This window comes from Apus apus, chromosome 25 (genome assembly GCF_020740795.1).
Source record: "Apus apus isolate bApuApu2 chromosome 25, bApuApu2.pri.cur, whole genome shotgun sequence".
NCBI lineage: Eukaryota > Metazoa > Chordata > Aves > Apodiformes > Apodidae > Apus > Apus apus.
Genome location: NC_067306.1, coordinates 1595866 through 1620639, shown reverse-complemented (window position 1 = coordinate 1620639; position 24774 = coordinate 1595866). Strand labels below are relative to the sequence as shown.

General features: G+C 51.4%; 1 protein-coding gene and 1 long non-coding RNA gene across 3 annotated transcripts in view; one reads left to right on the top strand and one right to left on the bottom strand.

Moving 5' to 3' along the window:
- Window positions 1-269: 269 nt before the first annotated feature.
- Window positions 270-2934, bottom strand: LOC127394503 (uncharacterized). Its single transcript, XR_007891641.1, has 2 exons — window positions 2831-2934; window positions 270-2521 (listed from the first exon to the last, which is right to left on the bottom strand). It is a non-coding gene; the product is annotated as an uncharacterized LOC127394503 (long non-coding RNA).
- A 237-nt stretch (window positions 2935-3171) lies between these two features.
- The window catches only part of MLLT6 (MLLT6, PHD finger containing), a 41949-nt gene continuing 20346 nt past the window's right edge, over window positions 3172-24774 (top strand). Inside the window, exons 1-8 of one of the 2 annotated variants that reach the window (XM_051640299.1) lie at window positions 3172-3299; window positions 6839-6918; window positions 11727-11781; window positions 13218-13327; window positions 13789-13892; window positions 14594-14687; window positions 15864-15968; window positions 24533-24631. In XM_051640299.1, coding sequence (XP_051496259.1) covers window positions 3191-3299; window positions 6839-6918; window positions 11727-11781; window positions 13218-13327; window positions 13789-13892; window positions 14594-14687; window positions 15864-15968; window positions 24533-24631 — 756 coding nt within the window. In that variant the 5' untranslated portion in view covers window positions 3172-3190. Of the gene's footprint in view, window positions 3300-6838; window positions 6919-11726; window positions 11782-13217; window positions 13328-13788; window positions 13893-14593; window positions 14688-15860; window positions 15969-24532; window positions 24632-24774 lie in introns of both variants that reach the window. The other variant, XM_051640298.1, reaches the window with a different exon arrangement.

The window sequence follows — 24774 nt, the reverse complement described above, 5'->3', positions numbered from 1 at the left end:
AGGCAAGCTATCACTGCAAGCCATTCAGTGTGTCCATCCCCGGGCTTCCTCACATCAAGCCTTTGTGCCAAGCCAGGCCAGAAGCTCCTCTCTAATACAGATTAGACTTCACATTTCCTAAGAGCACGTGGAGTCATCATAAGAAAGATAATTTTTCTTGCTTTTGTTGCTGATGTTGTTCTATTATTCAACATAGGATGTGTGTCTTTTATAAAGAAAATAGCTGAAGTATGAATAAGCTGGAAAATGCAGTGATATGGCCTTACACCTCAGTAAAAATATTTTATTTATTATAACTCAAGAATTTAATTGTCAGGCACTTAGATGATAACTAAATGATGTTATTTTAAAATACTAATTAAGTAAATGCAAAGGATCCCCCCCAAAAGGAAATATCATCTGTAGCAAAGACTCTGCAGAGATAAGACCAACAGCTCTGCTGAGCAGGGATGAGCCTGTGCAGGAGCCAGTTCCCTTATCCACAATTTTCTAGATATAATAGCAAATTACTAAGTTTAGCAACAACTTCTGCAACTTAGCTCTGCAGTTATGGCCAAGATACACCAGGATAGTGGTTCCCATGAGTCCTTACATACCACTTTAGTTCTGCCTGCTCCCTACATATGGCCACATTTGAAAAACACTGATAAAAGAACTAGTGAACAATATAAATTGAGTATCTCCACGTCTCAGTTGTAACTTTCCCCCCAACCCCAATTTTTCTTAAGAAACTGCCTTCCTTGCCCTTTCCTCTCTGGCCTTTCCTCACTGCAGGGATCAGTTATGTAAATTGGAACTTAATCCCCTAAAGGCAAATTTGCAGCTCAAGTCCAAGTGTCTGCAGGCATGGCCAACTGGAACCAAGGCCGTCAGGGGACGGTGGATGTTTAGCATTTTGTCCTCTAGTCTGAGACAATCTTAAACCAGAAGGATCTCCTCCAGGTTACAAAGGCAACCAGCCAGATTTTTTTCCCCCCCTTTTCTTTTAAACAAGTTCATAACACAATAGATAAAAGAAGAACAAAAAAAGAAAGGGGGAGAGGAGGGGAAACCCTCCTAGAAAAGTGAGCTAAGGCTGAGTGAATTTCCAGCAATGTGGTGACCGTATTGTCTGCCCCTGTGGCTCTCAAAGGAATGTAATAAAAGGAAGACAGCGACCCAGCAGGCGGCGTCTCAGGGAGCCGTCTGCCTTCCAGCCCCTTGATGTAACGCTTGAACAGGTGCAACATAAAGAATGCCAAACTGGTGATGCTGGGGGCTGCTGGGACGGGTTTCCTCTCTGCTGAGAAGGTTCTACTCCAAGCAACTGTACGATGGGACACGCCAAGCTTTTCAAGGCTACTTGTGGCAAAGGGAGCACTTTGAGGAAGAAGAGGGTGGCCAGTCTAAGGGACATGGAGCTGCCTCTGGTCTTATCCAGGCTGGGGTAAAGCAGGGATAGTTCCCGTGGAGTCACTGCAGGGATGTGTCTGCAGGCAGGAAAACAGCCCTGCTGAGGCTGTGTTCAGAGAGGGCACCTTTCTGCAGGGACTTTGATGGCTTTGAAGCAGGAAAGTTCCAACCTCCTGGTTGTTCACGCACATGCCAGCATCCACAAACAGTTTTAAGTGCCTGCTCTGGAAGCAGAGAGAACAGCTGCTGATTTATTTTTCTCTTCTTGATGTTTTCCTTCACTACCTCAACCATCTCTCTTCAGCACTCGCAGAGAAGAGGGAAAAAATGATGTCCATGGACCCCAGACATTCCCAAGCAAGATCCACCAGCCTTGCCTTTTGATCTGATTTACAGCATTTATTTATTTGTTTATTTGTTTGTTTATATGCCAAGGATGTACAGGAACAGAACTGAAAAGTGCAGTGCTCTGCAAATCATTTTGCACCATTTGGTTGAAGTTCCTGTGGACCACTTCTCCCTCAGCCCCACCAACAGCCCTGCTGTGACAGCACAGCAGCTTAAGAGGACAATTTTTATCTTCACCAATGAAGGCAAAAAGAAATATTCAACGTTTTCTACTGTTCCTTTGCCTGAGCTGGCATCAGGCACTTCCCTTTTTTTCTGAGGACAGGGCAGTGGCTGGGTGAGGATCCCACAAGGGATCGTATCAGGGCTCTGCTCCCTCGGAGCTGCTGCGGGTGGTTTCAGGTGCAGCTGGAGCTGCAGGAACACCTTACACGGCTTTTTGGGCTCCTCCTAGGCCTCTTGTCTAAGATGGAAGGATTTCTGTGCTTTGTGCTTGGCTTTTCCTCCTTTCTGTCTGTTCCAGATGAGGTGTCCAAGGCAAGGGCTGTTTCTCATGATCATAGCAAGGTGCTCGTGACACGGGGTGGGCTCAGGGGACCTTTTACTGGTCTTTTACTGGTTTCCAGCTGATTTCTGACTCTCGTCCTGCTGGGCATAAATCTCCAAGAGGGCATTTTCCTCCTCCCATGCCAAGGTAACAGAACAGGTGCCAAGGGGTTAAAAACTCCTCCCGAAGGAGGCTCGGGAGCAGGACGGGCGGTGGCGCTCGCGGAGCCCCGATCTGTCAGAGAGGAATTGCAGAGATAATGGGATTTACGGAACGGTCCCAACTCATCACTCCGGAGCGATCCGTGTTGACTGGCTCGGGCAGGCATCCAGCGGTTTGCACACACGGGTGCACACTCGGATTCCTGCTCGGTTTGCTCGGGAGAGCGGGGAGGTGGGGAGCAGGGGAGAGGGGGGGAGGAAGGAGGGGGAGAAGGACAGGAAAAAACAACAAAACCACCAAACCAAACCACCCAAACATAAAGAAAGCAGCGACATAAAGCGGCCGGAAGGGGGGTTAAAAATAAATTCATCTCACACGCACCGAGGCCCGCAAGAGAAACGCGCCCGAGCCCGCCAGGCGGCAAAGCCCGACCCGCAGATTGCACAGGAGCAGCCATGATTGTCCGGGCGGGGGGGTTGTGTGTGTTTGTGTGTGTGTCCCTGCTCATCGCCACCGCCCCCCAGCCCCCGTGTGTCCCCCACACCCACCCCCCGAGCCCCGCCCGGCTCCGCAGCCACGGGGGGTCGGGCACCCCGCGCCCCTCCCGGGGCTGCCGTGTGAAAGGCAGGCGGGGAGCGGGGAGGGGGGAGCGCGGAGGAGGAGGAGGGAAGAGGAGGAGGAGTGTGTGCGTAGAGGGAGGCGGGGGGGGGGGGGGGGGGGAAAGGAAACCCTCATGGAAGTATGAAGGAGATGGTGGGAGGCTGCTGTGTCTGTTCTGATGAGCGGGGCTGGGCGGAGAACCCGCTGGTGTACTGCGACGGGCACGGCTGCAATGTGGCGGTGCACCAAGGTAAGGCACCGGGACGGGCCCCCCCGCCAGCACCGGGGCAGCTCCGGGCCCGGGAGTCGCCGCTGTCGTCGTCGCCACCGCCTCCTCCTCCTCCTCCTCCTCCTCCTCCTTCTCCGCCGGCCGCCCCGGGGAGGCCGGGGTGGGGGTGCGGGAGCGGCGAGGGGTGGGGGGAGCTTTGTTTTATTCCTATTGTTCAAAATAACGGTGTCGCCGCTGGCCTGGCTCGGTGGAGGAGCCGCCGGGGTGTGGGGGGGGAACGCGGTGTGCCGGGAGCGAGGGGGGGAAGCGGAGTTGGCCGGTAGCTACGGCCCCCCGGGGGGAGGGGGGGGGTCACGCAGCTCCGGGGCTCGGGGCGGGGAGGACGTTACCGGGAGCCGGGGGGGTTTCCTACCGGGAGGGTCGCCGGGGGTGGTGGAGCCGGGTCCTCCCGCCCCGGTGGCCCGGGAAGGGCGGGTTGGTGAACCCCGCACCGGGAGGGGGGCAGCGCCGCAGCCGCCCCCGGGGGGTCCGGTGCCCTCGTCTCGGCCCCGTTGCCGCACATGGCCCCGGGTAACCCCCCCCCCCGGGGGGGCGGCGGGGCCCGGAGCTGCCTCCTCCAAGGGCAGGGAGGAAGGCAGCCCTCTCCTCCCAAGAGATAGGGGATATTTGCATTTTAAATGACTCGGAGCACGCCCCTCGCACACGGTACCGGGCTGCAAAGTTTGTCCTCGGGTCTCTGAACAACAACTACAAGAAAAAAAAAATTAAAAAAAATTAAAACCATGTATTTGCTTTCCTTCAAATCCCGCGGAAAGGCACGGTGATTATCCTGGTTGGTTTGTTTTGAATAACACGAAGGTTTCTGGTCTCATCTGGCATGTCTGTTATTCCATCTATTATTACCCTCTCCATCTACCAGCTCATCTCCAGCCTCTCCCTGCACAGTCCCTGCTCTGGGTGTCTCGGTGCTCGCTCCAGCTGCGAACATGTCCTGCTCTGCCCTGTCAGGCACAGGGCTCTGGGTCTGGAGGTTGTTGGCTTTTCTTTTTGCTGTTCCTCCCCTCGGTGGATCCGTGCTCAGGGCTTTAGGAAGTCACTTACAACCAGGTGACTGAGGGGGGGGGAGTTAAAATGAGGAAGCGAAGCTGGCGGGGATTTCTCTTCATTCAGAAGTGATGCTGGGATGTCTCCTGCCATCAAGCAGCCTCTCCAGGGTGGCTCTGAGTGAAGCAGCAGGACAAGGGTCTCTCTGGAAGGACACTTCTTTCTATTTTAATTGTGTGTAATCTTCCATTCTTCCCATTATTTATCAAACCACCTGCTAGAGAACACGTTTCTTCATCGCTCTCTTTTTCTTGGAGGGAGAGAAGAGCATTGACACCTTTGCTCCCACTGCCAAGATTGATACAAGCACTTTTGTTTGCTGGCAAGAATGGTTTCAAATGGGCAAGAACAGTTTCAAGTGTGCAACGTTTTTATTCTTTTAGGGTGCCTGTTTCTAGGGAGTTTCTAGTAGGGAGGCCGGATGTGTTGGGGAAGTGGGAGCACAGTGTTGTGGTAAGGTTGGAACCTGTTGGAAGAGCCTCAGAGAGGGCACCTCGTGGGTTTGGGAAATGCAGCTGTCTATTTAGGTCTTGTAAGAGTCCTTCAGGACACAGTAATTCAGAAGCAGTGTAGCAATGTGTAGTGGATGCTCTTCAACCCTCTTCTTAAAGCCTGCTTGTAAACCCAGCAGCCATGTGGTGTTTTGGTAGGCTTTTATTTCTTAAATAGAAACAAACCGCTGGAGGGGATCATCTGGGTCATCTCATCTCATTCCGTGCAGTCTCACACTGGCTTTGGTATCTCTTTGTACTGCCTGAATATCCGCAAAACCAGAGTTAGCTTTTGAAATGATGGTGCAGTTAAATAAAAAACCTGTATCTTTTTTTTATTATTATTATTTTTTAAGCTTATGTTACAGCTGCACATTAGGGCTGATTGTTAAAAATATCAGTACAGTTTGTGTGACTGTGGTTAGAAATCTTATCTTTCCAGGAAAAAAAAAATGAAAAATGTTAACAAAAATGCCTGGTTGGAAGTGAAGACTCTAAGTAGTTAAGAACATTTACAAATGGTATTTTCAGCTCTGCCTGACTTATGTTGTGCAGTCTTCCTTGTTTTCTTCCTTGTTTTCTTCCCTTCTGAAGCAGCAGGCACAGAAGCTCATGCTGGCTCCAGCTGAGTGCTTGCTTTTGGCCCTAAGCCCACTGCTAAAGATGGACCCAGGGCAGGCTCCTCTGGCATTGCTTTCATGTACTTTCTATTTTCTTACGTGTGTGCCTTGGCTCATCTTGCAGGCAGCTCTTTGGGTTTAACTCCAAAATCTCGCTGGTTTTCCTGGCTGCTGTGGAATAATAGACCCTGGGGAGATGGAGAGAACCTATCGTGGGTCGGGTCTGGTCCAGTCCCCAGGGAACATCACAGGATTGCTTCCAGGAGGATATTTTCAGATGCTTTGTCCAACCTAGTTTCAAATGTCCCGAGTGACTGGGATTCCATTCCAACCACATTTGAAGGTGGAATAAGGAAGATCTAATTTGTTCTTTCCTAGGAGACTCCTCTACCTTCATCTGAGATGTACAGTCTTGTTTCTCACCACCATATTTATCAGCCTCTGCTGCTTTAATCCCACCTGTGTGGTGGCTTAGAGCCCTTTCAGGGTCAGAAATGCTTCCTTTGGGACTCAGACCATCCGTGGATGGTTAGAGGGAGGAGATCACCAAAGAAGGGGAACAGACTTCGAGGAAAGTTGCCCTGTTAGAAAAGGGGTCTAATTTTAAGTGGGAGCTGCAGCTTGCAGAGGGAGAGCCTGAGAGCACCAGTGGTGGTGTTGAAAGCAAGAGGGACACATGGTATAGCTGGGTACCAAACAAGAGTTTTGTTGGGTTATCAGCTGGAGACTTGTATCAACACAGAACCTGTTCCCAGGAGTAGTCCTAAAAAGCTTGAATTCCATGATCTTGGAAGCATGCTGCCAAGGCTGCTGCTGGGTGGGACACCCGAGGGTGTGCAGCATGAATGGGAGTTTCTCTTGGTGTCTGTCTGAACTCTCACTGAGAGGATTTCCTTCGTGATGCTGAGATTTTAACCTTAGTCCTAATTATGGTGAAGGTACGTCATAGCCAGCCAGTTCATGGGTTTATATTTGGGTCACAAGTGACACTTGAAAAGTTAAGGGTAAGAAATCGCTCCAGTTGTGTTTGCTAGACCAGAATTAGACACAGTTTATGAAGCACTTGATTCCCATTAGGCCAGATTTTCAAAGGAATTGTTCCTACTGGGCATGAGCTTATTTGAAAATTTGAATCAATGTCCAAGACTGGACCTCTTTCCAAAGTCTGGCTGCTGTTGCTGGATATGGGAACTAGAGAGGGGAATAAAATGAGGAGTAGATGTAATTGTTGGTTTTGTCACCCATCTCTGACCAAGAACAGCCCTGGGCAACTTGTATATACACCTCAGAAATTAAACAGCTGTGTTAAAGATGGTCTAATAAACTCTCTTTGCTTTTCTTCCAGCTTGCTATGGAATTGTCCAGGTTCCCACTGGCCCCTGGTTCTGTCGGAAATGTGAATCTCAGGAGAGAGCCGCCCGGGTGGTGAGTACAGAGCCCGTGGTCCTTCCACTGAATCCATTCCTTCCGTCCCTCCATGGCTCTGCTGGAACTGGTGTGGTCCCCTGGCAAAAGCAACAGAGCCTGGGATTGTAATCACAGCTCTGCCTGTGACCTCCTGCATCTGGTTCATACAACAGGAATAATTGTGTCAGGCAATTTCATACAGAGCTATTGGCCCTTGCAGTGAAGATGCTGCCAGAGGTGCTTTTAAGCGAGTTATTGATGCCAATTTTTTTTAGCCTAGAGACCTCAATCTTAAAAAAAAAAAAAATGGAATTCTTCTAAAAGGTAGTTTTCCTACTGTGTTTTGTTTCTGTTCAACTCCTTGGGAAGGTTTGGAGAGGAGGGAAGTTGGCATCACCTGAGGTGCTGCTGTGCTGCCAGTTGTCACACTGACTGACAGGATGGATGGGCGCTCACATCTCGTAGCAAGAGTCTCCTGCCTGAAGTCTGCTGAGTTTGTAACAGCAGAAAAAATGACAGGAAGCTGGACCAGGGCTTCTAAGCCACAATTTAGCAGTCTAGAACATTTTTACAAATGTTCTTAATTACTTCTGGCTTTTCCTGGTGAGGCAGGAAAGTGGAAACAATCAGGCCAGGGCTGCCTCTGAGGTCTGTCTGTGGCAAAGTTACTTGTGCAGGAAACGAGGCTGTGAGTTTATAGCACAGCAACTACTCTGCAGTAACTTCCCATGTCTGCCCTTATCAGATAGGGCTGCACCAACCAGCTGCTGAGGTGCTGGGGTGTAGATCTTTAACATACTACTTATGCCACGGGTGCTGCTTTTGCCACACAGTAAAGCCAGGAGAGCTTCCTCCTCTTGCTTCCTTAAACACAGATTTAGGTTAAACTTTGGCTTTCTTTAAATACAGAAAGCCTCGGTCAGCACAAACAACATCTATTCCTGCCTGCACTGCCTTCTGAACTGGTTTAGCTAAATGTTTTCTGAAGTGCACAGCTGGGGAAGCTAGTGTAGGCGACCTCTGGAGCTGTGCTCCAGCTCACTGGGCACTCTCTTGCTGCAGTGCTGAAGTTTCATCTGTTGCAGAGATGGGCAAAGAACTTGGCAAAGATGAGCAAATGGGGCAGCGAGGTGTCTGTGCCATCCTTTCTCCATTGCATTCACTCATTCCTCACTGGAATTGGGAGTGTAAACAAGACCAGACTTTCAGACCTGAGCTCTTCACCCATTGTGAGATGCTGCTTTTAAGAAAAGCTGCATAAAAGCTGCAGTAAAGAAGATCAAATGTGTCTTTGAGTGGTTTTACATCCTGCAGGTAGTTCCATAGCAAAGAAAGGAATTTGGGTTTCATGGATCTCCTTTCCCTGCTCTCCCAGCCATGCAGGCAGGAGGAAGCTCTTCAGCCTGAGCTACAATTCAGTGCAAGCTGTGGTGATACAAGTACACACAAGTCCTGCTCACCTGTGCTCACTGCAAGGACTGTAGCTTTTCACTTCCACATTGTACTCTTCCAACTGCCTCCCAGAAAACAATATCCCTGCAGGTGGCTCCTTGTTTAACTCCCCCCAGCAAAATCTGTTCAGCAATGCGTGGTGGGCTTCAGTCCTGCCATTCAGTCCCCTGGCATTCAGCCCTGCCTCTCCCATAACTGAACAGTGATAATCTTCCTTCCTCAGCAGAGCTGGGGATGATTTCCCATCTAAATCCCTCACCTTTTCAGTTAAACACCAGCAGTCATAGCAACAGACACGCAGATGGATAAATACTTAAAGAGAATCTAGTTCTTTGATGTAGAGAGCAGCATGATCAGAGGAAGGGAATTGAGTCAGGAGATCTGTGCGTGGCTCTGCTACTGAGACACTTGGAGTTTGTGCTCCATGGTCCAGCGAGGCTGGACTCTTCCCCTGCCCTGGGGTTTCACTGTGCCTGGCTTTCCCTGGCTGTAAAAGCAGCATTATCAACCTGCAGACATTGCCTTGAGGATCTTGAAGGAGAGATGCTGCTATTTGAGAACAAAATACACCGACAGCAGCAGCAGGGTGAATTGATAATTGTGTTTCTCTCATAATGTCTGTGTGGCAAACTCCTCTGAAAAACAGCAATATTTTTCTTCCCACATCTGCCTTCACAGAAGAATCTTAAAGCAGTTTACAAGCTTTGTCCATAACAAACATGATTTATTGGCTAAATATTGATACTTATGCTTTGAAAATGAGATACGGGGGCACAAAGAATGTTGCGCTGAGGGAGTTTTATAAAACATGGGTCTCCTGCTTTCTGTGTCACTCCTTTGGAGAGGTGGATTCCATCCCTTCTTTGAAAAGAGCTCAGGAGCCCTAACTGCAGTAGCCTTGTGGTAGATCCCAGAGTTAGAAGCCCCAGGGGGTCAGGAGCTCTAACCTTACCCATCACAGCCACCACATCCAACCTTACCCATCAACCAAGCTCTGCTCTTTTCCCAGAGTTGAAATAAAAACCTCAGAGGCTGCCATGGCCTGTGCAGGTTGAATAAAAGGAAGAGGTAGCACTAATCCCTGCTCATAACCCCTCCTCAGATGCTCAGGTCCCCGAAGGATGCTGTGGACTATTGTGCTTACAGTAAGCAACTGAAAGCCCATCCACTTTGTAATCAAATTGTCTAGGAAGCCCGGTGAGCTGCAATGGCCAGAGGGCACTCATGTGAGGGATCATGTGAAGGCTTTAGCTGTCATTTGGAGGCAGGGCTATTAAAAGTCTTGTGTGGGGCCGATGGAGCTGTTAACCCCTCTTGTTACAATCAGAGCTTTGCTAATCGCGTGGTGGGAGAGCTGCTTTGATCTGAGGGGTGGAGGGGAGAGCGGAGGGGCCTTTTCAAGTGCAAATTTCTTACTACAGTGTCTCGGTTAACCCAGTTCTTTTTCTGTCTTGGCTCTGCCAGGCTTTCCATAGTCATTGTGAGAGCAGCCCTCTGGCAGCCTGGACCTAACCAGGAGCAGTGAGAAACACCTCCCGTGCTCACCCAGCCCGATTTCAAACCAAGTTGCAGGGAAAGGGAGATGGGCTGATGATGACAACACTGGGTTTTGTCCCCTCATCCCTTATTTATGCATTATCACAGGGATTTTGGCTTGCCAAAGGTGCCCATTTGACTTGACTCCCATGAACGTTTTGGAGGATCAGGCTGGACCTCCCTGCTGCCCAGAGCACTGCAAACCTCTTCATTCTGCCTGTCTGTTCGGGAGTTAAAACTTCAGCAGAGGGAACCTTGAGCTTGCTCGTGGAAAACCACCTTTGTGGAAGGTCCTCAGGGGACTACTCAGTGGCAGAGGCTTTTGCCCACGGCCGGTTTTTGCTCGATACCTTGGTGTTTTGGGGTTGTGGAGCACCTGCCCCGTTAGGCTCGATGGCAGCGAAGCGAGAGCACCAGGCACACTCACAGCTGCACAGCCCGTCTTGCTTCACCAACAGGCACCTCATTTCAAAACTTTCTGACCAAGCACATTTTTTTCACAGAAAAAAACAGGGTGGGGTTTGGGTTGTTTTTGTTTGTTTGCTTGTTTTTTTGTTAGTTTTTCGTTTCGTGGCGTTTTTCTGGTTGTTTTCTGGTTGTTCTTGTTTTTCACAAATCAGACGTTTCCACGAGGGAAGGAAAAGGGTCACACCTTGCAGGTTTTCAGGCCTTTTAAAGAAGTCAAAACAAAACAAAAAGCAGGTAGAGAACTTACCCTGGGTGATGCCAGGAGAAGGCGGTGACCCTTTTCGGGCAGCTCAGCTTGGGAGGAACCCTCAGGGCTGGGAACGTGCTCCCCTCAGAAGAGCATCGTGGTGGGGGAAGAGCCCTCCCGGGGCGATCGGGTCGGGCAACATGGAGACCCAAATTAATGAGGGAGAGAGGAAAATCGAGGGCAGGGCCCTGCGAGGCGAGCAATGGCAGCAAGGGCCGTGGTGCTGGCTTTCCGTGGCTCTCTCCATCTTTCCTGGCTGGACGTTCCCTGTCCCCTCACGGGGTGTGTGTGGCGAGGGGTCGAGGCTCGTTCCTGCCCGTCATGGAGGGCCCGTGGTGGGTTTGGTGCCAGCGCTGGCCTTGCCAGCCTCCCTGCCTGGCACGAGGGGGCTCATGTCCGACCAGCCGGCGGCTGCTGGCGCCCAGTGGAGGGGGCAGCGTGTCTTCCCCCTCGCGGTTTGCCCCCAAAAGCAGCCGTTAGTGACTGGGCACAGACGGGACCGTGGGGTTGCTGTCATGGCGCTGGGCCTGCGGCCTCCCACCCGCCACGGCAGCGCTGAGGCAGCTTCCTCTGCCCCTGTGGGCAGCAGGGACTCTCCAGCACCAACGCTCTCCTCGTGCCCTCCCTGGGGCTGGGTTTGGGGGGAAGCAGGGTGCCCACCCACCGCTCCGAGGCCCTCCTGGCAAAAGTGTCACAAACCGCCTCATGAGACTGGAAAAAACATTGCAAGAGTAAGAGAGTAGAAAGGAAGGAAGGAGGCAAAGGCAGATAATGGCTTCTTTTTATTTTCCTTCTGCTCTCTGAGTCATGGTTTTCAGTTTTACTCTCCAACCACAAAGGCTAGAACTTTTTTTTTTTCTTTAAAAAGCCCTGTGAAAGTCAAGGTCTGCTTGTTGCCCTGTGGCTCTTGGGCTGAGGCTTTGAATACGTCCCCGTCAGACGGGACAAGATCGAGCTGTGTCAGAGTATCTTTTCATACCCAAACTGCTCTCAGCCCTTCTTCCACTTCCTCTCTTTGAAAGCAGCCCTATCTTTCATAACCATGTTGTAAATGAATCATCTCTTTTCTGGCCCCGTGCCCCTGGGAGTTAGATTAAACTTGTTGTTTCTGCTTCATTTCAAGAGATGTGAACTGTGTCCCCACAAAGATGGAGCCCTGAAACGGACCGACAACGGAGGTGAGTACCTCTGTGTGGAGCTGGGTGTGTTGTGCGGAGCATCTGGGGACTCAGCAACTGTCCCAAGCACAAAACAATCCATTTCTGAGCCTGTGTCACCAGACAGGGAAGCCTGGAGGCTCCAGAGGAATGAAAACACTCAGCTTTTTTCTTACAACACTTCATATTCTGAAGCATCCGTGGTGAGAAGACCTTTCCCGGGAGGGAAACCTGCCTGGCATCTGGCTGGCATCGAAGCCCAGCCCCTGAAACATTCTGTTTCTGGTGTTGAACCTCACAGGGGTCTGGCCATGATCTGGCATGGTTTACAGACGTGTGGAAGTTGCTGAGCTCCTTGCTGCACAGCAGCAGCGTGATGCTCAGGCTCACAGAGCCTCAGCCTTGGGTCCCCATCAGAGAGCGGGGATCAGGACACAGGAAAGACGTTTTTCTCTGCAGGGCTTATCTTCTCATCGTTGATGCTTCTCAGCCTCTGGTGCTGTGAAATGCTGTAAAGTCTGATTTCAGTTGTCAGAGCTTCTAGCTATTGGTGCTACTGGCTGCATAGATCAAACTTCATTTTTCTCGAAACCTTATTTTTCAGAAAGGTTTCTGTATCCACCTGCCACTTGACACACACCGAGCCTTAGTGCAATAGCACAGCTTTCATGCTGGGGGATTGTTTTGTAATAACATTTTCTTCCAAACGTGTTACTACATGGTTTGGTCAGGGCTGTGTAGACAGGCACAAAAAGTGTTACCACCACGTCACTGTACAGAACAATACAGCCCAAGTGCTTACAGTGCTGTGTGATTCTGTCATCATGGAGTTTGGTTCCACACGCCCTGGTGAATCCATCCTAATTCTAGCTAAACCCTTCCAGTGCAGAAGCCATACCAGTATGGATCAGCCTCCAAAGGCTCCTGACCTTCAGACTTTCTTAATTCTGCCCTGACCAGATGGAATTTCAACTTACACATCTAATTTGTGAAGTGTCTTGGTGGATTTAGATTTTAATCTAACTTGGCTGGATGAAAAAGACCCTTCTTTAGCTTTTGATAACAGCCAATAAAGGGAGCTTTGTTTCCAGGGCCGTGGGACTACACGTCAAACCTGTCCCATCAGCATCATTTACTGCTCGGATGCTTTCCCTGGGCTTGGTTAGGCCTTCAGCTCTGGGTCTCAAGTCCTCACAGGGTGCTTTTAAGAATGACGAGTGTTGTACATTTATTTCCCTGAAGAACCCCCTGAATCTGGAGGTGGAATCCATCTGCATTTCACCCACGAAGGGTCTGATTTCTAACCCAGGTTGCAACAAGCAGTATTTCAAACCTAACATCTAACTTTGGCTGGCTCCCTTCCTACACTCTCTCCCTCCCATGCTTGCCTGCAGCCCTAAGAGTCTTCTGGGTTGCCCCCTGTGAGTCTCCTCTCTGTATCTTTGTTTGCCCCCCAGGGTGGGCCCACGTTGTCTGTGCTTTGTACATCCCCGAGGTGCAGTTTGCCAACGTGCTCACCATGGAGCCGATTGTCCTGCAGTACGTTCCCCACGACCGCTTCAACAAGGTAAGGCCACCTCTTCCCCCTGCTGCCCCAGCAGTACTTGCCCTGCCTTGGCTCTCTGGGGTCCGTCTTAATCTGCCACATCTCCTGTCTGATTTATTTTCATTTCCAGGTACTTGGATTCCTTTAAAAATAACTAACAAAGTAAATCCCCATTCTTGCAAAGGACTTTTGGGTCCTCTGTTTCTCTCTTCCCCAACTCCCTGCAACCTGAGCAATCTCCAGCTTGGAGCTGCATGTTGCTCACTCCACATTTTTCATATCAAGTTGTTATCTGGGGAGAAAAAGAAGCTGTGTGAGTTTTGTGCCTGCCACTGAGAAATAACCCAGAGCTGTTGTCAGAGGAGGGAGATGGCTGGACACAGAGCTAGGAGTTCTGGAAGGCTTTTCCTCCCGGTGAACGGTGAGAGTGAAGCATTTTGCCTCTTGGAGTGAGCACTTTTCATTGTTTGTATTTATTTTAGACCTGCTACATCTGTGAAGAGCAGGGCAGGGAGAGCAAAGCAGCCTCTGGAGCCTGCATGGCCTGCAACCGGCACGGCTGCCGACAAGCTTTCCACGTCACCTGGTGAGTTCCCCTCAGCACCACCCCAAGAGTAGCCCCAGATACTGGTTTTCCTGCCGTGCTTTGAGGTTGCACCAAATTAGTTGGGCTAATCACCCTGGGTTTATTTTGTGCAAGGAGTGTCTGGTCCATGCTCAGTCTGTGAGGGGAACTTCCCCAGGAAGGCTGAGGTTTCACCAACTGGCCCTCCCTGCTGAGAACAAGGCTGGGGATTTCCCTAAGACTGTGTGGAATCCAAGAAGAGAAGAGATGAGTCACAACCCAGGAATGTTCCTTCTCCAGCACAGCACGTGCAAGAGTATCATCTAGATGATGTGATTTTAAGGGCTGATATCCTCGTGTACCCTCACAGCCTGAAAACAACATTGCCCTTCAGCAGAGCAGGGAGATTCCCAGCTTTGCATGGATTCCTTGCTCATGATACATCTTTTGTTGGAATTGTTACTGGTCTCCCAGGCCTTCCTTGAGAGAAACAAAAATTACAAGACAACCTGGTAGAAAAGTATGAATAGTTTTGAAGGTCTTCATATGAATTAAAAATAGTCTGAACGTTTTCCCCCGTCCTTGTTCACCATTTGCCAAGCAGAACAGGAAACCTCAAGACCCTTCCTGGATGTCCTGAGCTATTCTTTTCCCTTTGATGGGATACGTAGGGACTGGTTGTACAATTTGCTTTATCTGCCTCCTAATTGCATGTATTTCAGTGCCCAGATGGCAGGCCTCTTGTGTGAAGAGGAAGTCCTGGAGGTTGACAATGTCAAATATTGTGGCTACTGCAAATACCACTTCAATAAAATGGTGAGTTTCTTCATCCCTGCAATGGAGCTTTTCTTGGTCACATATAAGGCATTGTCTTCATCCCAAATTGTGTCTGTTCTCAGAGCAGTAGGAAGTGCCACAAACACACAGACAAGGTCTGCAGCCTGCTTCCCCTCTCAATCATTTAGGGTCACTGAGGAATAAAGATTAATTTATATTTTGCATTTCCACAGCATCTTTAAACCTATTTTCAAAACCAGGGGCTGAATTCTTCCCATCTGTTTTGGCTTCCCTGGCCCACTCTGGCTGGCTGAAAGCTAAGTCCCAAGGAGGGAGAGCTGCTGTGATGTTTGGTGCTCCAGGGAGTCGGGTATGGCTCAGGCACCCTGGGCTGGAGGGTGTAACACAGACCAGCCAGAACTTCTGCCTGAGGACACAGCCCAGGAGAGACATGGAGTCCTTCACTGAGGGATATTTGGGGCAAAGAACTTCCCCCTGTTAATTACAGCACCAAGAGGAAAGAGAGGAACCCTTTTCCTGTTCTGCATAATGAGTAGACACCTGCTCTCCCCCCTCCAGCAAAAAGGAAACTTGATCCTCTCACTCCAGCTTTGTCTCAGTGGCTCCTTTGTTGCTGGCCTTTCCCACTTTCCTTCCTGCTTATCAGAGCTGTCGCACACAGTGACTGATGTCTTGAGCTTCCCCTCAAAGTCAAACTGCAGGACACCTTCCCTGCCCTTCAGGTACCCTCAGGATCTAACAGGAGGGCAGCTCTGGATCAAGTTTCCTGCTGCTGAGACAGACAGCAGGACTCCTGCCAGTGCCTGAGTCCCAGAACACACCCCACTCTGGACTGAAAGCTGGAGATGCTCTTCAGGAGGACAGGCTGGTCTAAGCAACGTTGCTGCTGCCATTTCTCTTGTTTACAGAATGGTCTCTTGGCAGCTGGGCCTTGCTTCTTCCAAGTGGCAGTGTGCATGGGCCACCAAGAGCCAAGGATCTGGGGAGCAGATCTACCTGCTGTTTGTTAAACCACTCCTAGGGGTTAGGAACCAGGCTGGGCACCTGGTACAAGCAGAATTCGGTCCTGCCTGTGGTAGACAAACCATTTACTGTAGCACTGCTCACAATAACAGTGGAAGCTGGACTCTATAACACTGTTTCCTCTCTTTTCACCCCTGTTCTCCACCTCCTCTCTCCTACTCACCTCAGAAGACCTCACGTCACTCTGGAGGTAGCTCCTTCATTGCTGGAAGAAGGAGTCGATCCACATCCCCAGCTCAAGAGAAGCACGTGTCCCACCACGAAAGGCCAAAGAAGGTAAGATCTGTGCAGCATCTGTTTGTCCAGAGAGGCAGAGTCCTGTGGGTTGGGGATGGGAGGGGGAAGAGTGTGCAGAGGGCAGCAATGGCTCCTCAGGTGAGCCCTGACTGTGCAGAGAGTTTCACAGGCAACGATCTGAGCAGCGGCTGCGATTTTAAACAGGCCTCTGGAAATGTGTTTGTAAATGGAGCAGCTCACCCCTGGGGAGTGTGAGGCCAAGTTTGCGTGTTCAGATTATGCCAGAGGGTCCTGGCACAACATGCCTGTGAAAAGTGCAGCTTTCCCCTTTCTACCTTGTGGCAGGTTCACTCTGAGGGTGACACTGTGCTGGTGTTTCCAGCTACTGAGTTGATCTGTGTGGAAGTAGTTTAGGCTGTTGTTTTGAATGCAGCAACTCAGGAACATAAACTGGAGGTCATTGTCCTTGGATCCCATAGTCCAAGTTTTAAAGAACAAAAAGATACTGATTAGTAATTGCGTTGTGGCTGGCAGGTTAATAGTAGGCAAGAACAATAATTAGTATAAACTAGGTAGTACTTTTAGTCAGATTAACTAGCCACAGGGTCTGCCTGTGAAAATAGTTTATCTTTGTTAAACAGTTTTTAGAAGAACATCACATGCCAGATTTGACTGGTCCGATAGTAATTTATTTAACTCGGCTGGTTAAGATGTATTCATCAGAACTGCTGTGGTGTTACAGGACATGTTAACAGCACACCAGGGTTCATCATTAACCAGCTGCCTCACGTGACCAATGCTTGTATTTCAAGGAAAAGCAGCAGTGAAGGTGGAAGGCAGAATCCCAGCAGACTCCTGGGCTCTGACAGGGGCATAGGTTCCAGCGTGGAAGGATCTGTACCTAAAGATCTCTCCCAGGCGACCTCTGGATGTATTCCACTGCAGTCAGAAGCTGAATTGACTTTGTTGTGTAAACCTAATTGGTGTAAACCCCTCCAAATGGCAGCACAAATCTGTTAAGTTTTGCCAGAGGTGTCTGGCTGTTTACTTCCTTTTTGGCTTGTTGCAGTAGGCACCTTCACAGTGAGTAAATGATTTTGAATCACAGTGACCCACACATCCAGAAACAGCCCAGTGACACTCGGTGGCTTCTGTGGCCTAAGCCTGATGAACCTCAGCCTGGTCTCCAGGGGACAAGGGCATCCAGGCTTCCAAAAGCAGCATGGCCATCAGTTAACCCTGCCTGACACCCTCCTGGCACGCCCAGCAGAGAGTCCATAAATGCTGCGGGCAGGGAAGCCATCTCCCTCTTTATTTACAGAGGTTATCCCGCAATATCCAGTTTGAAACGCTGCCCACCGTGTCCATTACGTGTTTGGGCAAGGTGCCCAACCTGTACCTGATCCATGGGCAAACAAGGCAAACCTCATTTCCAACACCACCGAGCCTGTAAATCTCCTGCTGCCGACGGGGCACGAGCGCAGGGGGAGGATTTACTCCTCTTGTGTGTTCAGCTGCTGCGAGGAGAGGCAGGGGGGGAAAAAGAGCATCTGTGCCATGGACAGGGAGCGAGTGCTTGGCACAAGGTGAAGGGCTGTACTGGAACGTGCTATTTTTAGCCCAGAAGCAGGCAGAGGGGGTGGGGGAGAGGGCAGGAGAGGGGTGATTGACGGCAGCTTTGGAGGGCTCAGCTGTAATTATAGCTGACAGAGTGTGCAAGGCCAAGGCTGGGGACCCTGCGAGGGTTTCTGTGTTTGCACAGGTTCTGGTGGCAGGGGGTGGGAGAACAGTCATGTCCCTGGCAGGTAGGAGCAGGGGAGGTGCTGCTTCTCCAGCTTTGGGTGGAAAGCGGGTCAGTGCCAGGGGGAGAGTGAAAACAAGAGGAATCTGGATTTATTTATAGGCTTCTCAGTGGTGGTTGCTGCTATTGTTAGCCCCTGGGCTCCTCACAAACGTGCGGAGACTCCGTCTGGCTGCTTCCTCACCACTCTTCCCCTCCCGGTGGCTCATCAGGTTTGTGAGCAGCAGATCTGATGGAGGCCCCTTCCAGGGCTGGGATCGCTTGGCAGGGACTCAGCACAAGGGCAAAATCAACTCCTTCCACTTGGAGACGGGGAGTCGGCACGGAAAGGGGTATGAGGTGTGCAAAGCAGCTGGGATGGGCAGGGCGAGGAAGGCACTCCTGGCTCCCAGGGGTGTTCTGTAGTTTATAGGTCTGGGAGCAGTTGTGAAGTGCAGGGAGGAAGGACTGGGTGTGAGGTGGTGAGGGAACACAGGCCCTTCGAAGGGGTATGTGAAGAGGGGGCTGAACCATTAGTTCCCACATGGGTTTGGAGTACGTGACTAGCAGTGCATAATCTGACTGCACATGTTCCAGGGAGCTGGGCGTGCTGCTGTGCTGACCTGAAGCAGAACAGCTTTTCCTTGAGCCTGTCCAGCTGTGCAGCCGGCTGGGCCCGTCCTCCCGGAGCTGGAGGCGATGCAGGGGAGCTGGTGGCTCAGCAGCAGACCAAAGCATGTGTGAGTCCCCAGGCTGCAGGTGCTCATGGAGCTCAGTGCTTCTGAGCAGGGCTGTGGCTGTTCACTGAGGTTTCATGGTGGAAAGCTCTGGCTGAATTTATGACTAAGTGAGGGGTGCAGGATTTAACCCAGTGGCTGCAGTAAGACAGCAGAGACTTGGGATTTGGACTCTTAAGCCCTGCTGTAAAACAGTTCAGCATTTGTGAAGAGTCTTGTTCTCTGGGAAACAAGGGACAATTGTGATGTGGGACTGCGAGCCAGCGTCCTCTGCCTCTTGCAGGCACAAATGAGACCAGCCCAAGCATTTCCTTCTGTGCTGTCCTGAAATTGGGAAAGCTCCAGGCTTTGGGTTTTCCTCGGAACATACCAGGCCTTAGCAAAACCAACCCCATTTCTTTCATTTGGGCTGGTATTGCAATGTGTGTGCTCTACCCTGTGGGAGCCTTTGCAGGGTTTGTTTGTTTAAAAAAAGAAAGAAGAAAGAAGGAAAACAATAGCTAAATACCACGAAAACGCTGGATGACGCAGAGGGGTTGAATGAAGTACAGATGTTCTGTCACCTAGCCTGTCTGCTTGAAATGCAGAGAAAAAAATTACCATGTTCCGTGGAATGAAATTTGTCACACCAGGAGCAGACGGGAGCACATTTTTTAGGCATATATCCCATGGAGGGAGACTGTCATCCAGTGTTGTTCTTAGTGAACACCTGGAACCCATAAACCAAATCAGGGGACTTTTAATTTGGATGTGGGACGTTGTTATGAGGGGAACGTCCCTGCCCAGTGACACAGGAAAGAGAGGCAGGCACTTGAAGCAAAGTTATTCCTCAGGTCTGGGTATGGAGCCAGTTCTCTACAATCATAACACACCTTAAGCTCCTGAACTGCTTCCCTAGCCATGAGAGGGGCACTTTTTGGGGGTACAGGGACTGTCCTGCCCCCCTTATCCCTTTAGCACCAGGCAGAGCAGTGCACGAGCCCCTGGTCCCACGGCGGCTGAGCAGATGCACGGCAGGACCTGCCTCCCTGCTGCCCTTGCCTGCCTGTCTGCCTGCCTGTCTGTCTGTCTAGACCTGGTGCCAGTGGAGGAAAGGAGCCAGGGATCGGGCCTGGCAGACTTAGCACGCTGGAAAAGTTGTACTGGGCTCAAATCTAAACCCAGTGGGTCTGCGAGGGGCTTTGTGTTTGCATTTGAGTTGGTGACAGAGGTTTTGCCTCTTGGGAGTTTCGTGCCCACACGGGCACCGAAGGGGAAAGGGGAAATTTTTTTTTCACAAGTGGGATGCAGGTGGCTGCTTGCAAGCCCAGCAGATGTTTTTTTGGGAAGGAGCAGTGCACCTCAGTCTGCTCTCACCTAGCTAGGGTAGCTTTGTTCCACAGCATCCTTGCCCGGCTTTCTGTGACCTCTTGTTATGTGGGTGTTTCACCACCCACAACAAATCCTTCCATTAGCTCAGGGGGTGCAGCAGTAATCAGAGAGCACTCAAAGCCCAGCCCGGGCCCTGTGACCTCGTGTAAAACCTCTCGTGTTCTCTGTGTCTCGAGGCAAAACCACAAAATCCCCGGGGCAGGCAGGGGGGCAGGCAGGGGGGCAGGCAGGGGGGCAGGCAGGAGGGCAGGCAGGGGCTCAGCGTCCCTCTGCCCCTGCTGCCTTCCTCCTCACTGCTGCTGCCATGGCTGCAGCCCAGAGCCAGGCCTCCTCCTCCTCCTCCTCCTCCTCCGGCTGAGGGAGTTCAGAGAGCCTGGGAAAGAAGGAGGGAGCAGCAAAACCCGCTCGGCTCTTCCCAGCTCTTCTCTCCCTCCTTCCCCTGCCCAATCTACTTTTAATGATCCAATTGCTGGTGACCAGCAGATTAGAAGAGGGGGCTCGGGGAAGGGGGAGCAGGCGGCGGGGGGAGCGAGAGGGGCTGCGCACAACCCTTTTTGGCAGCGAGGGATCCTGTTTCGTCCCTGCTGCTGCGGGGAGCTGGAAGGGAGATTGTGTGGCCGGCAACGCCCCCGATGCCGCCGCGCTCCCCCCGCCGCAGGCCTGCCCTGCTCCGTGCCCACATGCCAAGCCCCAGCTGCTCAGTCCTGCATGGAGAGGGTTTGTTTTCCATGAAGTTTGTCGCTGGGGGCAGGTTCCCGTTCCCCGCGGGGCTCAGCTCGCCCGGCCAGCCTGCGGCAGGGAGCGCCGGGCGGCTGCAAGGTAGGGGCTCGGCTTCTGCTTGCAAAGACGGGGTGGGGGTGTTGAAAGGTCTCCTGCTCTGGCAGCGCATCCTTCCCCTCCTCCTCCTCCTCCTCCCGTGACTTGTGCCTCACAGCACAGCCAGGCAGGTCTCTGTGGGCTCTGTTGGCAGTGGCTGGGCTGTCTGTGAAGCTTCCTGGAAGGAGGGTTTGCAGACGAGAGGGGCTGTGTGCCAGGGAGACGAAGCGTCGGGCAGAGAACAGGCAGGTGGGGAGAAGGCACCTGAGAGGCAGGGGAGGGAAGCGGCTCAGCCCCCCCGGCCCCTCTCCCTGCCCTCCCTGGGCTCCCGCGGCTCTTGCAGGAAGCATTTGGAGCCTCCCGCTTCCTGGAGAGAACCCACACATTGCAAATTTGGCCTCCGGTGCGAGCTGGGGAGCGCCCCGGGGTGTGCGAGAGGCTGTCGGTGCAGGTCAGACAGCCTGGGGTGGCTGAGCACCCCCAGGGGCTCTGCGGGCTGCAGTGACCTGCCCACCGGGGCCAGCAGCAGCGCAGCCCGGCTGCAAAATGCCCGTGGGGTGACAGAGTCAGTAGTCCTGCCCTTTTAACACAGGGCATTGCATTTCTGCGGTGATACTGAAGGAGGTGTAAGGTCCTGTTGCCCTTTCTGAGCAGCCTAAAGTATTAGAGAGGAGCTGGAGGGTGGGCTATGGGTGCTACTGGACGTACCCCAGCTCTGCAAAGCTTGAAGGCTGCTGGTTGCAGCTCCTGGTACCTGGTCCTGTGGGTTTCTGCTCTGCCTGAGTGACACAGAGCCTGGACAGGTGTTGTGAGAGAGGGAGAAGTGCTGGCTAAGCAGGACAGAGGAACAAGGTGTCCCTGTGGGTAGGGCCCATGGCTGCGTGCAGGGACACCCGTGGAGCTGCTGGGCAGGCTGCCCTGGGGCTGGTTTCAGTGCAGTCCTTTGAGCAGAGCACGAAGGCTGGTCTCTGTGGGACAGATTTTCTCAATAGTTGGAGTGCAGTTGCTCAGCACATGTTGCCGGGGCCAGATCTTCAAAAGAGCTCAACACCCAGCTTTTCTGGAAAACCTGACCATTTATTCAAGCATCTTAAATGGGAGCTGAAGCATTCCAGAAATCTGGTCCCTATTGTGCAGGCTGGGTTCTTGCTGAGTATATTCATATGTAGGCACTCCTACGTGTAACCAGGGACTGCTCAGTTAGCTGGGGTAGACTGTGCACAGCAGAGGGTTTTCAGACAGGAGATGGGATTTTGAAGCTGGAGGATGTGAGTCTGATGGTTGCCATCACAATGAAACTCTAGAAGGTTTGATGGTTCACTGTGGTGACAGTCAGGACATGTCTGCTTTTCCCCACACATGTGTCTGTGTGTGTAATTCATGGTCATTAGCCAGAATGTCTTGGCACTGCCTTCCCCCATCTTGGCCATGGTACCTGAAGCTGAACCATTGCAGTGCTGTCTCACTGGCATTTGCAGCATTGTATCTCTCCTGTTGCAGCCCCGTGATGGAAATGCATCTGGGATTCAGGGTCTGAAAATGGGAGAATAAGCTTTGTGTTATTCAGAAAGTTGAAGAACCAAAGTTTGTGCAGTTATTTGGCACAATGTGTTGTAACCAGGTGTCTGGCTCCTGTTTTCCATTCCTGGCTTCCATGAGGGCCACTGGCAGTATCTGCAAGTAGGTTGTCCAGGTGGGGTGGGGATCCCTGACTTTCCTCTCTGAATTTTTGGGTGACTTTCTGTGAAATCTTAGCAAGTTCTCTCATCCCATGTGCCCTGGTTTCCCCATTTGTAAAACGAGATGTAGATCTTAAAAACCTTTCTTCAGCTCATTGAAACTCTCTGCTGTGAGCTACTAAGTGAGTGCAAATTGTTCCTACTACTGCAATAATGAACATGGATGTGCACATGGTCTGTGACAAGCTCCTTAACTAACTGGGCCACAGTTTCCCCATCTTCCTGTCCTAGCAGACCCATGAGACTTAGAGTTTAGAGCATGAGAAGCCCCCAAGTATTTAAAACATTATGAGATTTAGGAAAGATTTAATTTGTAATTTATCTTTTCGCACTCGGCCTGTAAAAAACACATCCTCCTGCTTTCCTTGTTCACTGCCAAAGCTGGAAATGTGTATTGAAGAAAAATTTTTTTAAAAAAGAAAACAGAATCTTGTAAAATCCTGGAGCTCTAGGAACAGGCTTCAACAGAGATGTCAAACGCCAGGAGTCCTGTGAGGAAATGAGGGATCTTGGCAGCCTTGGCTGGGCACTCAGCAAGTGCCTTGGAGCTCTAGGTTGGATTTGCCTCCTTTTTCCACCAGCTCATCCCAGGAGAAGCTTTCATGGCCTCCTTTACAAGGGCAAGGAGAATTCAGCCAAAGCCACACGGGAAGGTGCTGATTTCTGGAGCACTTTTGCTTCACCTCTTCTTCACTCCATGCCTCCCTTTTCCTCCTGCTCTCTCCCTCCTCCTGCCCGTGTAGTGGATTGAGCTGATTATCCCACTCTCTTCTCTCCCCCCCCAAAACACACCATGCAGCTCATATACTTGCTGCAGTTGCATCTCCCCGTGCCAGCATCCCAACCTGGGGCTTTCCCTGCATGAGGAAACAATCAGCATCTTTCTGGAGAGTCAGTGAATTTTGATGTGGCTGTTCTGTTCTGAGCACACCTCTGGTCCAGACTGAGCACTTCAGCTTCTGGAATGAAACGTCCATGCAGGGAAGTTGGACCAGGACAGACATTCCTTCCCACAAAAAGGTCCTGGAGACAGGGAGATGGATTTTTCTGAGCCCTGCATCTCATGCAGATGTTCATCTGACTGCAGCCCTCTTGGGCCACACACCAGTGACCACACTGGGAAGTCTGGAACCCTGCACAAAAGTTTCTGTGGCTTCAGTAAAGAGGCCACATCTTTAGCTGCCATCAGTGGCACAGAAAAGCTCCTGGAGCCAGCTGAGTGTGTCCCCGTGGGAGTGTGCAGCTGAGATAGCCAGGGAGGGAGCAGCAGGGTATGATGGACCATGCTCTTCTGTCCATCCATCCTGTATCCCAGCTGGCCTGGGCATCCTCAAGCCCACTGACTGGAGGTCCCACAGGCCTATGGTTTCAGTCCTTTCGCTGGAAACATCTCAGTTCTAGCATGACCATGCAGGTAGCACTACCTAAGAATAACCTCCTCAGTTACAGTCCATCCCTCAAGAGAATATAAAATCAGGGTGGGCAGGACTTGGTGTTGCTCAGGCCACAGTTTTCCTGTGCTTTGCAATTTGAAGAGTCCTGTTTTTCTTGGGTTGTAGTGAGAGAAAAAAAACACAACAGGATGAAGAAATCAAACTGCAGAGTCTGGTCTCCTGTTAGTAGAGATGGACCCAGACCAGCTGTCTCTGTTGGGAGGGGAGATGTGGGGGGATCTCTGCGTGAGGTTTTGTGATCTCTGCTGACTTGTGCACGTGCAGCACGTGCTGAAATCAAGGTCCTCCCATTGGCTGCACAGGGTGGATCTGAGAAACCCTTGAAGAAGGTAAAAAGTGAGAACAAGGGAGCACAGAGACCCTTTGGGGAAACAGCAAGACGAAAGCTCAGGTTTCTTGAAATCAGCCAGAGCTTGTTAAGTCCTCCCCTATCATCTTACCATAAACTGATTTGGGGGCTTCTGTTGATATTCTGCACTCCAGATGTTGGCTGCAGCTGGGGTAGAGATAGTGGGACTCTCCCAGCCAGAAGCTGGGGTGTGGGGGAAGGGATACTGGGCTCCTCTGGATGGGTGGAGAAGGAAAGAGGAATATGAATGTATGGTTGTAAATCCACCCCTACACACCCTCCTTTCTTTTCCCTTACAACTGCTGTTCTCAGCAGGGGAAAAGCTAGCCTTCCAGTTCTCTCTGATTTCTTTTGCAGAGTCGGAAGGACAAGGAAAGACCTAAACAGAAGCACAAAAAGCGGCCGGAGTCTCCCAGCAGCCTCACCCCGTCCTCCGTGCCCGTCGCTGCAGAGAAGGTACCAAACCCCCAGGGTGTGAGCGTGTGGCTGCAGGGTGGGGAGGGAGGGCAGGGGGGGACCGTGGCTCCTGCTTTTCCTAGGAAGTGGGGAGGAGAGGGCAGGAGAAAGGGCTTTTGTCCACTTCCTTCGAGCCCTGATGC